Source organism: Rana temporaria, chromosome 10 (genome assembly GCF_905171775.1).
Source record: "Rana temporaria chromosome 10, aRanTem1.1, whole genome shotgun sequence".
Lineage (NCBI taxonomy): Eukaryota > Metazoa > Chordata > Amphibia > Anura > Ranidae > Rana > Rana temporaria.
The window spans coordinates 26,907,970-26,923,049 of NC_053498.1; the positions used below are offsets into that span (position 1 = coordinate 26,907,970).

The following is a 15,080-nucleotide window of genomic DNA, read 5'->3' on the forward strand; positions in this document are numbered from 1 at the left end:
GCCTAAACTGAGGGGAAAAAAAAATGTATATGTTTTTGGAGGATATTTATTACAGCAAAAAGTAAAAAATATTGAATTTTTTTCAAAATTGTCGCTCTATTTTTGTTTATAGCGCAAAAAATAAAAACCGCAGAGGTGATCAAATACCACCAAAAGAAAGCTCTATTTGTGGGGAAAAAAGGACGCCAATTTTGTTTGGAAACCACGTCGCATGACCACGCAATTGTCAGTTAAAGGGACGCAGTGCCGAATCGCAAAAACTGGCCAGGTCCTTTACCGGCCTAAAGGTCCGGGTCTTACGTGGTTAAAATCCAGACTTAAATCTGACTGAGATGCTGTGGCATGACCTTAAACAGGCCGTTCATGCTGGAAAACCCTCCAATGTGGCTGAATGAAAACATATCTGCGAAGAATAGTGGGCCAAAATTGCTCCACAGCAATGTGAAAGTCTCATTGCCAGTTATCCCAAACACTTTATTGCAGTTGTTGGCGCCAAGGGTGGCACAACCAATTAGCTTTAGGGTGCAATTGCTTTTTCACATACGACCAGGCAGATTTGGACAGCTTTTTTCCCTTTAATAAATGAAGTCATGATGTCATGAAGTGGTTGTAAATCCTTGTTTATACCCAGCAAAGTGACTGGCCTCAGGTGATACACAGATATGAAACAGATCATCCTACTTAAGTTGTACTTTTTTATCGGCAGCGTTCTCTTCTCTACAAATGTTCAAAATCCAGAATTTCGAAAGCTTATCTGAGATGTCAGAAAAAAGGGGACAGAGAGCTGAAGTTACACTCTGCAGAGCTCAGTGAGGAGAGCTCTGAGAGCTGATTGGAGGGAAGGGACACACCCACCATCACACAGCACACAGGAACAGAGCTGAGGCTGTCCATCAGCTGGAGGTCCCTCCCCTGTCACCATTTTTCTTTTGGTGTCAGTAAAACTTTTCAGAAGTGATTCATGCTGATAGCAGAGGAACAAAGCAGCAGACAAAAATGACACTTGGGGCTCTGGTTTGAGACAAGTATGAACTGTAGAGGGATTTGCTTTGTTCATATTTCATGTCTGAGGTTTACAACCACTTTAAAGCAGACCTCTGGACTTTGAAAACGACAGCTCTTGGAGGAAATAAAACCTGTATACTAATTTGGTATCAATGATTATCCTGACAATAAAATGTATTAGTACATGTGTGACTCACCGCTCACTGCAAGGTATACAGTGGCCTGTTGTAGGGAATCTGTGGTTTGGATCTGCACTGTATAATCACCCTTCAAGTCTTCACTGACGCTGTCGATCAATAAGGAGCCGTCAGCTTGTCCGTGAGAGCCTTCAATGTATTTTGGCCCCTTAAACTCCTCTCGAGGGAAATAGTTCAGGATTTGGTCGTTGGCATCTGTGCTTTTGCCTCTATACCAAGTAGCAAATCGAATACTTCCAGAAATGTCAGAGACCTTTAAGGTGACAGAATCTCCCTTCTTAGGGCTTTTCGGAATCACTTCAACTTTAATTCCAGAGGCCGAATGCATGCAAACCGAAAGGGAAACTGAAATAGAAAAAAACACTTAGTGATCTTTCTTACGACACATAGGGGTCTATTTAAAAAAAAAAAAAATGTTTAATGACATAATGCAGTATTTTTCCTGATTAAGGTGTTTCAGAAAAATACAGCATTATGGTCACTAGAGGGAGCTGATGGTCATAGGAAATAAACATATTATGCAAGTTACAGTTGTGTTCAAAATTATTCAACCCCCCAATGCTGTAAAGGGTTTTAGGGAATTTAGTGTACATTTGTAATTGTATTCAGAATGAAATCCTACAAGGACTTCTTAAAGAACCATATGCAACTAAAATGACATCAATTGGTTTTGTAATACAGTAGTAAATGTTTATTTTGTGAATTCTTCATTTACACAATTATTCAACCCCTTAAAGACTACCACTCTGAAGAACAGAGGTTCATTGAAGTGTTTTCAATCAGGTATTGAAAACACCTGTGGATGTCAGGGAGCTGCAATAAAGCCTAATGAGCACCAATCAGGCAGCTTTAAAATGACTGTGATAGGCTGGGTTCACACTACGGTTTTCCCGTCCGTCAGCCGCATACGATTTATATGAAAAACCGTATGCGGCTGAAACGGACGGGAACGTATGGAACCGCACATATGTGCGTTTTCCATTGACATTAATGTTAAAGGAAAACGTATGCGGTTGCCATACTGTTTTAAAAACGACCGCAAAACCGTGGTTGAACACGGTTTTGCGTACGTTTAAAAAACGTTTTGCCAGCAAATCGTACGCACCCGGATGCATCTGAGTGCATACGATTTGCAATGCATTGTCTACCTATACGTTTTCCCGTCCGTGCCCGTCCGTTTTCAATACTGAAATCGTATGCGGCTGACGGACGGGAAAACCGTAGTGTGAACCCAGCCATACTCAGCTCCTTCTAGACATTTACTGGTGTGGTTACAAACATGGTGAAGTCAAGAGAATGGTCGGGGAAGACAAGAGAAGAGGTGATTACTCTTCACAGGAAGGGCAATGGCTATAAGAAGATTGCAAAGATGTTAAACATACCAAGAGACACCATAGGAAGCATCATTTGCAAATTCAAGGCAATGGGCACTGTTGAAACGCTACCTGGTCGTGGCAGAAAGAAGATGCTGACTTCGACTGCTGTGCGCTACCTGAAGCATAGAGTGGAGAAAAGTCCCCTTGTGACTGCTGAGGAACTGACAAAAGATTTGTCAGATGTGGGTACTGAAGTTTCTGCTCAGACAATACGGCGCACACTGCGTAATGAAGGCCTCCATGCCAGAACTCCCAGGCGCACCCCCTTGCTGTCTCCAAAGAATAAGAAGAGTCGACTGCAGTATGTAAAAATCATGTGGACAAACCACAGAAGTTTTGGGATTGTGTTCTGTGGACTGATGAAACAAAATTAGAAGTGTTTAGGCCCATGGATCAACGCTATGTTTGGAGGAGAAAGAACAAGGCCTATGATGAAAAGAACACCTTGCCCACTGTGAAGCATGGCGGGGGGTCAATCATGCTTTGGGGCTGTTTTGCTTCTGCAGGTACAGGGAAGCTTCAGCGTGTGCAAGGTACCATGAATTCTCTTCAGTACCAGGAGATATTGGATGACAATGTGATGCAGTCCGTCACAAACCTGAGGCTTGGGAGACGTTGGACCTTTCAACAGGACAATGATCCCAAGCATACCTCCAAGTCCACTAGAGCATGGTTGCAGATTAAAGGCTGGAACATTTTGGAGTGGCCATCGCAGTCACCAGACTTAAATCCGATTGAGAACCTCTGGTGGGACTTAAAGAAAGCAGTTGCAGTGCGCAAGCCTAAGAATGTGACTGAACTGGAGGCTTTTGCCCATGACGAATGGGCGAAGATACCCGTAGATCGCTGCAAGACACTTGTGTCAAGCTATGCTTCAAGTTTAAAAGCTGTTCTAACTGTAAAAGGATGTTGTACTAAGTACTAAGATTGAATGTCAATTGGGGGTTGAATAAAACTGATAATGATGTGAGCACAGAAAAGACATTTGTGGTTATTTCATTATAAATGTTATGTTATATTTGTCTGACCTACACGTGCCTCTTTGATTTAATTTTAAGCAGGATGACAGGATGATCAAAATCAATGTCAAACTGGGCAAAACAATCAATTTCAGTGGGGGTTGAATAATTTTGAATACAACTGTATAGGGAATATGCATTGTTTATTATAAATGGATCCCATAATGATAACTCCTACTACGGTAATCTACAATGGGCTAGATTCAGATAGCCCGCCGTAACTTTGTGGGGGCGTAGCGTATCTCAGATACGCTACGCCGCCGTAATTTAGTGAGGCAGGGGCTGGATTCACAAAGAACCTGCGCCCTAAGTTACGGCGGCGTAGCGTAAATCTGCCGGTGTAAGCGCGCCGAATTAAAATTTTGAAGAGGTGGACGTGTTTTATGTAAATAAAACATGACCCCACGTAAATGACGTCTCTAACGAACGGCGCATGCGCCGTCCGTGAACGTATCCCAGTGCGCATGCTCCTAATCACGTCGCAAATAGTCAATGCTTTCGATGTGAACGTAATTTATGCAAAGCCCTATTCGCAAACTACGTAAACGACGCAAAATTTGACGCTGTCCCGACGTCCATACTTAACATTGGATACTCCTCATATAGCAGGGGTAACCTTACGCCAGAAAAAGCCTAACGTAAACGACGTAAAAAAATCCGCCGGGCGGACATACGTTTCTGAATCGGCGTATCCAGCTCATTTGCATATTCTACGCTGAAATCAACAAAAACGCCACCTAGCGGCCAGCGTAAATATGCACCCTAAGATACGATGGCGTAAGAGACTTACGTTGGTCGTATCTTAGCAAAATTCCGCCATATCTTGCTTTCTGAATACAGAAAAAAGATACGCCGGCGCATCATAGAAGTTACGCAATGTATCAACAGATACGCCGACGTAACTTCTTACTGAATCTAGCCCAATGTGTCCAAATACATGGATAGAAATATCCCACAGGGAAATGTTATCTGTGATTCTAAAAGATTTATTTGACTTTTAACTTAAAAGTACAACTAAAGGCAAAACCTTTTTCTTTAGTTTTGGATAGAGTGGAGAGGGATTAGAACCCCTGTCAGTGTCCCCATTGGGTAGATCTATCATCTCTATTTGTCTTGAGTATCATTATAATTCAAAATGAGAGTAAAACAAATAAAAAAATTACAAATTGTGGGTTGTCCCCAGAAAAGTAATAGAGGGGAAATCTTCCAATGATGAATTAATTAATAAATTTGCAGAGATTTCTTCTCACTTCCTGTTTTGGGACAGTTAGTGAGGGTAAATATCCCCAATGGGACAAAGAGGGCAAAAATAAACTGACAGGGGTATGACCCTTCCTTACTTTATCCAAAATGAAAGAAAAAAAGTTTTGCTTTTAGTTCTGTAACCACTTAAAGACTGCCCATTGCATATATACTGCAGCAGGGTTGGCTCTATTGCACAAAATGACGTACCTGTACGTCATTTCGTGCAATAGGTACTGTAGGCACGTGCACCCATTGGACAGAGGGGGAGCCAATCAGCACGTCCGGTGTACCTGGAGTCTGTCGGCCACCCACGATCGTTCCCCAGAGACACAGAACGGTGATCTGTCTATGCAAACAAGGCAGATTGCCGTCCTGATAGGGGAGGACACAGATCTTCTGTTCCTCCCAAGCAGGAGCGCGGATCTCTGTGTTCACCCAGTCAGCCCATCCCCCACACAGGGACACACTTAACCCTTTGATTGCCAATGGTGTTAACCCCTTCCCTGCCAGTGTCATTAGTACAGTGAAAGTGCATATTTTTTAGCACTGTAATAATGTCACTGGTTCCCAAAACAGTGTCAGAAGTGTCAGTTAGATGTCCAAATGTGTCTGCTGCAATGTCGTAGCCACGCTAAAAATCACTGATCACCGCCACTACTAATAAAATAAATTACAAACTATGGGATATTTTTATGCCATTTTTATTTGACCAATAACTTTTGCGCAAAACAACCAGTATACGCTTATTGTTTTTTTTTTACCAAATTACCTAATTTTTAGGGATTTCCTCTCACTTCCTGTTTGGCTATGGGACAGGAAGTAAAGAGAAATCTCCCCAATGGGACACAGATGGCAAAAATAAACCTTACAGGTGTTATAACCCTTTCCTACTCTATCCAAAATAAAATAAATAAAAGTTTTGCCTATAGTTATACTTTGACACCTTTTATTTTAAATATGCATTTATGATAAAAATATGAATCTGTATATATATATTTTTTAGAAAAAGGTAGCTGTAATAAAAAAATGTTACCACTACAGTAGGTGGTTGATAGATCGACTTGTGTACAACGAACCTGCCCATAGATGGATTAAAATTCAGCCAGTCCCTGCTCAACAGGCTTAAATCTTGCCTGAAATTCAGGGAAAGGGAGTGAATGACACCCCCACCCCATTGGGGTCACAGGAAGTAAAAATGACAGACCACCTTCTTTAAAAAAATAAAAAAAATAATGAATTTGCCATTACTTCCTGTTGGCCAAGTGTAAAAAACTGCCAACGTTTCTAGCCCTGCCCCCCACTCTATCAAACAAAAATGTTTCTGACTTATTTTTTATAACTCACTTTACACAATTTTTGGGGTAGATTCAGTTAGATTTGCGCAGTTTTTACGGAGGCGCAGCGCACCGTTTTGCCGCTGCGCCTCCGCAAATTACCTGCGCTACCCTTGATTCACGGAGCAGTAGCTCCGTAAATTGCGTGGGCGCTCCGGCAAAATGCCCGGCGTAAGCGCGTGCAATTTAAATGATCCCGTAGGGGGCGTGGATCATTTAAATTAGGCGCGTTCCCGCGCCGAGCGTAGTGCGCATGCTCCGTCGGGAAACTTTCCCGACGTGCATTGCGGTAAATGACGTCGCAAGGACGTCATTTGCTTCAAAGTGAACGTGAATGGCGTCCAGCGCCATTCACGATTCACTTACGCAAACAACGTAAATTTCAAATTTCGCGATGCAGGAACGACGGGTATACGTAGCATTGGCTGCCCCTGCTAATAGCAGGGGCAGCCTTACGCAAAAACCGACGTACGCAAACGACGTAAACTGCGTACGCAGGGCTCGCGTAGGGTTGTGAATCGGCGTTAGTATGCAATTTGCATACTATACGCTGACCACAAACGGAAACGCCACCTAGCGGCCTGCGTAAAAATGCAGCCTAAGATATGACGGCATAAGGAGCCTTATGCCAGGCATATCTTAGGCTGCAGTCGGCGTAACGAGGTTCCTGAATCAGGAGCATTCGTAACGCCGAAGCAGGTAAGCAATTGCGCTGCGTAACTATGGTTACGCAGATGCAATTGCTCTTTGAATCTACCCCTTTGATTGTATCTAATTAAGATGGGAGGCAAACAGGAGAAATACTGTTTTTTTTTTTTTTTTGGGGGGGTGATTTGTAAAACACTAGGGAGTGTTATGTCACCTGCTGCTAGGGATTTTTACGTTGCAGTTTACGTTGGGATTTATTGCTTTTTTTTTTTGTACCCCACTTATTTTTTTATTGAATACAGTAATTAAGATTCATCATAAATGCAATAATATCTCAATTGAAAGACAAATTAAACAGAAAAGTTAGCCTCTGCTTATAATAATGTTGGCTATTTGTTGGTTGGTTTTGGCTTTGGTTAGTTTGGTTGTGTTTGTTTGGTTTTGTTTGTTTGTTTTTTTTTAGTTTGGTTTTGGCCCATTTTATTTATAAACATTTTTGGCCACTAGGTGGAGCAGAGGTTTATGTAGCTGACTGCAGAAATGCTGCAATTGTTTCAGTTGGACAAGTAAAAAAAAAAATCTTTAACCACGTAAGACCCGGACCAAAATGCAGGTAAAGGACCCGGCCAGTTTTTGCGATTCGGCACTGCGTCGCTTTGACAATTGCGCGGTCGTGCGACGTGGCTCCCAAACAAAATTGGCGTCCTTTTTTTCCCACAAATAGAGCTTTCTTTTGGTGGTATTCGATCACCTCTGCGGTTTTTATTTTTTGTGCTATAAAAATAGAGCGACAATTTTGAAAAAAATTCTATATTTTTTCCTTTTTGCTATAATAAATATCCCCCAAAAATATTTAAAAAAAAAAACAATTTTTTTTCTCAGTTTAGGCCGATAAGTATTCTTCTACCTATTTTTGGTAAAAAAAAAATCGCAATAAGCGTTTATCGATTGGTTTGCGCAAAATTTATAGTGTTTACGAAATAGGGGATATTTTTATTGCATTTTTATTAATCATTTTTTTTTTACTACTAATGGCTCCGCCAGGTGCCTGGACTGACACACAGCTCAGCCTCTCAGTGAGCTGCTGAGAGCATGAGCCGGCCGGCCTTGCCACCTCCACAGCTCAGCGCTCCAGAGCAAAGAGCTGTGACTCACAATCTACAGCTCTCTGCTTGGGGAGCTGTCAGAACCGAGCGATCAGTGGTGTTCAATCGCTCGGCTCTCAGTGTAGAGGTGTCGGGGGACAGATGCAGCATCAGACAGATGCTGCATCCACCTAGGTAAGTATGATTATTGGAAAAATAAAAAAACTTTACTTCTCTTTTAAGCTGAGACCAGCAATAGACTGAGCAATCTTTTCTGAAAATATAGGGCCAGATCCACGAAGCGTTTACGCTGGCGTATCTATTGATACGCCGCGTAACTTTTAGTTTGCTCCGGCGTATCTTTGTTTTGTATCCACAAAACAAGATACGCCTGAAGCTGGGCTAGATCCGACTGGCGTACGTCCTAGTATGCCGTCGGATCTAAGGTGCATATTTACGCTGGCCGCTAGGTGGCGTTTCCGTCGATTTCCGCGTTGAGTATGCAAATTAGCTAGATACGGCGATCCACAAACGTACGTCCGGCCGGCGCATTTTTTTACGTCGTTTCCGTAAGGCTTTTTTCGGCGTATAGTTACCCCTGCTATATGAGGCGTATCCTATGTTAAGTATGGACGTCGTTCCTGCGTCGAATTTTGAAAATTTTAAGTCGTTTGCGCAAGTCGTTCGCGAATAGGGCTTTGCGTTGAATGACGTTCACGTCTTAAGCATTGGCTTGTTGCGGGTTAATTTCGAGCATGCGCACTGGGATACCCCCACGGACGGCGCATGCGCCGTTCAGAAAAAACTTCATTTACGTCGGGTCAAGACGTATTACCATAAAACACGCCCCCATCTCATCTATTTGAATTGTGCGCCCTTACACCGGCACAGTTACACTACGCCGACGTAACTTACGGCGCAAATTCTTTGAGAATACGGGAAATACGCTGCAAGTTACGGCGGCGTAGTGTAACTGAGATACACTACGCTGGCCGTAAACAAGCGCCGTGCTTCGTGGATCTGGCCCATAACGCTTTACTAGCTACCTTCCTATCTTCCAGGCCCTAGAATAAGCCTATTTTCAATTCCCTGTGACTGGATTCTGAAAATGATGAGTTCTTCCCCAGGTAGCAGGCCTGGAATGCAAAAAAGGCTCCTCACAGTGGACCTCTTCTTGAAGCAAAGACTGGGTCCCTGGGCTCACATCTTCTCCAGGCAAAGCCAGGGAAGCAAATACCTTTCTAGAAGGGCTGTTTGTAGAACACAAACTTTCATTGTCCTTTAGAGAGTCTAGCTCTTGAATCTGAACCCAAGTGGCAAGGATGTGGAATTCCCTTCCACAGGCGGTGGTCTCAGCGGGGAGCATCGATAGTTTCAAAAAACTATTAGATAGGCACCTGAATGACCACAACATACATAGATATACAATGTAATACTGACATATAATCACACACATAGGTTGGACTTGATGGACTTGTGTATTTTTTCAACCTCACCTACTATGCAACCTAAGTCAGGTGGGACAACTTGATCATATTATATATAAAAAATGTTTTTTCTAAATGTAGAAAAATAAATAAAAAATAAAAAATTCCTTTCAACTATCCTTACCTCCGAAAACCAAGGCCTGGAACGGGAACTTCCAGATGTCTAGCATTTTAGCGATATCAGGTGCCGACCTAGGTCAGAAGGAACACAAGCAGAATTACAATTTGCAGAGTGTGAAGAGCTTATTATTACCTATCTATGAAAGTATTTCACACTTCCAGCTTTTTCTCTTATCAGCCTAATGGTGGCAATGAGATTTACACTCTATAAATAGAGACATTCTGTCTCGAAATCCTTAGAATGTGATACGTTTGGCCCCAGCCATAGAGAACACAAAGTATGGAGAGGCTACATTTCAAAGCTGGGTATACTCGATTGTTTGCTAAAATTCACAATGCAGACTTGTTATTAATATTATAGTTTTATTTTCCTTTATTATGAAAGTCTTCAAATATTTGGGAGGAATTAAAGGAATCCTGCCATTATGTAAGAATTTGTACACTTTGGCCCAGATTCACAAAGGAGATACGACGACGTATCTCCAGATACGCCATCGTATCTCTAAGTCTGAGCGGTCGTATCTATGCGCCTGATTCTTATAATCAGTTTCACATAGATTTCCCCTAGATCCGACCGGCGTAAGTCTCTTACGCAGTCGGATCTTAACTGCATATTTACGCTGGCCGCTAGGGGCGTATACGCTGATTTACGCCTAGAGATATGTAAATCAGCTAGATATGCGAATTCATGAACGTACGCCCGGCCGACGCAGTACAGATACGCCATTTACGTTAGGCTTTTCCCGGTGTAAAGTTACCCCTGCTATATGATTCGTACATGCGGCGTACCAATGTTAAGTATGGAAGTCGTTCCCGTGTCGAATTGTGAAAATTTTACGTCGTTTGCGTAAGTCGTCCGTGAATGGGGCTGGACGTCATTTACGCTCCAGTCGAAACCAATACATCCTTGCGGCGTACTTTGGAGCAATGTACACTGGGATATTCCACGGCCGGCGCATGCGCCGTTCGTGAAAAACGTCAATCACGTCGGGTCACAAGTTATTTACATAAAACACGCCCCCCTGTTCCACATTTGAATTAGGCGGGCTTACGCCGGCCTATTTACGCTATTCAGCCGCAACTTACAGAGCAAGTGCTTTGAGAATACAGCACTTGCCCGTCTAAGTTGCGGAGGCGTAGCGTAAATAGGATACGCTACGCCGGAACAAAGATACGCCGATCTACGAGAATCTGGCCCTTTATCGTTAGGAAACTGATTTAGATAAGTAGTGATTCTTTTGGTCTCTTCAAAACGAGTGTTTTAATCCCAGACAAGTCTGTGATTGGTGAAGTGAGAGTGCCATTGCCACATCATGGAAATTTACCAGCTTGCTGGAAAACAATCAAAAGCTGGCAGACTGACACTCTCTTTCATGAAGATTCGAGAAAGAGAGACATGAAGAGTCGAGATAGAGAGACATGAAGAGTCGACATAGAGAGACATGAAGAGTCGACATAGAGAGAAAAGATTCAACAATCATCTCTAGGGTTTACAGAGAATGGTCCGAAAAAGAGAAAATATCCAGTGAGCGGCAGCGGTGTGGAGAAAAATGCCTTGTTGATGTCAGAGGAGAACGGGCAGACTGGCTCGAGATGATATAAAGGCAACAGTAACTCAAATAACCACTCGTTACAACCAAGGTATACAGCATACCATCTCTGAATGCACAACACATCAAACCTTGAAGCAAATGGGTTAAAGCAGCAGAAGACCACACTGGGTGCCACTCCGGTCAGCTAAGAACTCTGAGAAAGTCAAATGTAAGCAAACGTACGTCTATTTACATCTGCCTGCTCAAAGGCTAAAATTGAGCTTCTGTTTGGATCCACCTGAAAATTTTACAGGCTGTTTTGATTGGAATACAAAGGGTGAGCCAACTCAATATTGAACCCTACGGACTAAGACTGGGATGCGATTAAAGTTCATGTGTGTGTAAAGGCAGGTGTCCCAATACTTTTGGTAATATGGTGTGTACTTTAAACATGACCATTCCAAAATATAAAAATGTCCTTTTTGGAAGTATAGTATAGCACCCCTCTTCCCTACATTAGCACTTCTTAACAATACAAGTACAAAATAGAAATATATTGTTGTCACGTGCCAAGTAAGAATGATGGTTCTCAGAAGACTCATTCTCTCAGAGACAAGCAAGGGCAGAGAAGAGGACAAAGTCTGCCCATTGTTTGAGGAACACAGAAGTGCTTTGTACAAGTGGAGCCAAGAAGCTTGTTAGAGAATAGCAAATATGTGTTCAGAATGAAGCCCGCCATCCACCCCCCTACAAGTGGAACACTTGTTATAAGTACAAGCTCATTTTTAAAATGCATCAAGTGTCACTTTTTTTCTGCATTCCACAGAAGTTACAAAATCTACAGCCTGCAGATTCTTATTAAAAATAAAGAAAGTGTTTGAAGTGGAGTGCCCATCCACTCACAATGCTCAGATAAAGGCACTGGGCCTTTTATTTAATCTTTCCTGGGCATGTCTAAGAGCCTAGAGAGTTGTGGAAAATAAGTTCCTCGTTTTCACTCCCTCAGAGGCCACACATGATGATGATGCAGATATAGCTTGGCAAGGGAGCTGCAACCAGGTGAGAGCTCCTCCATGGTCAGTACTGCCATGCAGGCAGCCAAGCCAGGGCCTAATAGTAGGCAGCTTCTCCAGAGGGCCCAGCTAATGTGGGGATGCCCACCTTGACGGAATGTGGGGATCCCCAACAGTAGTGCAGTTCCAGTAAAGTGGTCCACCACCGTGTCCCTGGGCCTTGGATCCCTCCAGCTGTTCATCTGTGTAACCAGAGCTGCCCTTTACTTCATTAGAGGGATGCTGTCTAGGAGAATAATTGCAAGTAGCCACGTTCTGTACTATGCAACTTCCATTATCTGTTCTGTATCATTCTGCAGTGTATTTGTAAAATTTGAATTTATTCTTCATCATTGTTTCTAACTTCACACGTTCAGTAAATTACAAGTTAGTTAATTCCTAACTACCTATTTCGTTAAACTTTTACAAGACTAGAAAATCAGCATATGCAACCAGTGAACTTAAATTCAAATTCTTCAAGAGAAACTGTCAGACGTTTTTTTTTTTTACTTATGATTTTTTGCAAATACAAACTGTGTGAATGACAGTAGTGGTTTACAAGTAAGAAAACAACTATTGGAGCTGTTTGTAGGTAGTAACAACGCTATACCCTGGCCTAGGCCAACAAGGCCCAAGCCTAGGGCAGCACTTTGCAGGGCGGCAGCACGGAAAGAGTCCTCGCCAGCTTGCACTACACTGTTAGGCCTCGTACACACGATAGGTTAAACAGAGGACAACGGTCTGATGGACCGTTTTCATCGGTCAAAATTTAACCGATGGATTCCTAACCGATAGGTCAAAACCGATCGTTAGTAGGCACAACCATCGGTTAAAAATCCATGCATGCTCAGAATCAAGTCAACGCATTCTTGGAAGCATTGAACTTTGTTTTTTTCAGCACATCGTCGTGTTTTACATCACCGCGTTCTGACACGATCGTTTTTTTAACTGATGGTGTGTAGGCGCGACGGACCATCAGTCAGCTTCATCGGTAAACCGATGAAACTGGTCCATCGGTCCATTCTCATCGGATGGACTGATCGTGTGTACGCGGCATTAGTGTAGCACCAGTCTGATGGGGCGGACTGGGCTGAGAGCTGCTTCTAATATTAACTGTCCTATCATCCTGGACCACAAACCTTCTTCACTGTGCTATATGTTTTCTTCTGCACCACTGGCATGGTTATTTCTTCTAAAGCCCTGTACACACGCTGGGTTTTCTCGGCGATCAAAAGTCTGCAGAGAAAACCGAGGGGAGAGCCGAGAACCCGGCAGGAAAATTGCCATGAAGCTTTGGCCGAGAATCCCGGCCGTGTGTATGCTCCATCGGCACTGCCTCGCAGTCTTTCCCATAGGTAAGTAGTAGATCTAGCGAAAAAAAAAAAAAAAACGCTGCGAATCCCGACGTGAAAATAGAGAGCAGGTTCTCCATTTTCCCGACGAGATTCCCGGCTGTTTTTCCTGATGCAAAGAAGCATACACACGTCTGGTTTTCCCGGCCAAAAGCTCTCCTGGCAGTTTTCTGTGTGTACGAGGCTTTAGTCCTCTCCATAAAATTATCAGAAATTTGTGCTTAAAGTAGAACTATAGGCAACACTCTTTTTATTTATTTTTATTTTGGATAGAGTAAGGGAGGGTTATAGCCCCTGTCAGTTTATTTATTTACCCTCCCTGCCCCATTGCAGAGATGTCCCTTCACTTCCTGCCCCATAGCCAAACAGGAAGTGAGAGGAAATCTATACAAATTAAGGGAATCCATTGCCTCAGGCTCTCAGAACTAGTGTCCCAGCTTGAAAATTTCAGGGCTGGTCTTAAACAGAACAGGATGTGGCCTTGACAGGAAGGGGTGGGTCATATTTAAATTAGGGGTGGACGAGTTTAGTCAGACCTAGGGCAGCACAAAACCTAAATACACTACTGGGTAATAATACTATACAACAATATGCTAATGTATTAGAATAGCACAGATATACCAATAGGCTAATGTATTGAAAACAGTGTCATTGTGTCAGAACGAGGCTTGGAGCGCACGCTCCGACGCCATTTTGCTATAACCCAGAAGCGCCCGTTTGGAGCGCCTCCTCGTTTCAAACATCCTATCAGAACACTATTCCAAGACGAGGCTTGGAGCGCACGCCCCGTCGCCATCTTGCCACAACCCGGAAGCGCTTGTTCCAAGCGCTTCCTCGTTTGAAATGTTCTGACACTTCTCTTTAATGCATTTTCTTTGCTAATAGGGTGCAGATTGCATGTTTAGAACGCTATTCGGAGCGCATGCTTTGGCTGTATTCGGTCTCCACCCAGAAGTGCTCCAATTCTGAGTGACTCCTCCCAGATGGCGAGTTGTATGTTTTTGGGGGCTCACTATAAATTTGTCTGTTGGCCACATGAGAGGGATACCCTTTTGACAACGTGTGGTTACACGAAACGCGTCAGTGATGACTCCATTGTTGCCATCATTTTAGTGAAATGCGCTGTATTCTCATCCGATATGTAAGTGCAACCTTTAATTAAATTGATTTTTTTTACGGTGTTACACTATGGTGTCCCCTCTTCTCTTTTTTTACCTTCTTATGTGACTTTTAAACACGGATCACCATCCCCTGCATTTCCTGAGTGAGAGATCTTCCAGCCTATCCCCAGGTTATTGCATCACGGCCATTCGCTGATCCCTTCCTGAAGTAACTCCACACCGTGGTTTCCAGCATATACCAAGCCTGATTGACTCTGGAAATATACATTTCGCAGAGTCCACACGTTCCGGTAAGCCTGCATTCACACTGGTGATGGGATATCTTTTTCACTTGGAAATTCATTTTAATCCACTCATTTCGTCTCTGGAAGTTATCATCTCACTTTCATTGATTCTTCAATTTTGAACTTTGTCTCATCTATTCATCACTTGGTTTACTTTGGACTTTATTTATCTATGACATGATATGATATATTTGTCCTTATTTTCACGTGCATTTTTATAATT

General features: G+C 42.9%; 1 protein-coding gene across 2 annotated transcripts in view; it reads right to left on the reverse strand.

Moving 5' to 3' along the window:
• The window catches only part of LOC120916465 (carcinoembryonic antigen-related cell adhesion molecule 16-like), an 85,554-nt gene that overhangs the window by 6,386 nt on the left and 64,088 nt on the right, over nt 1-15,080 (reverse strand). For both annotated transcript variants that reach the window (XM_040327444.1, XM_040327442.1), the window contains exons 2-3: nt 9,521-9,588; nt 1,203-1,547 (exon numbers count right to left, since the gene is read on the reverse strand). In XM_040327444.1, coding sequence (XP_040183378.1) covers nt 1,203-1,547; nt 9,521-9,566 — 391 coding nt within the window. In that variant the 5' untranslated portion in view covers nt 9,567-9,588. The remainder of the gene's footprint in view (nt 1-1,202; nt 1,548-9,520; nt 9,589-15,080) is intronic.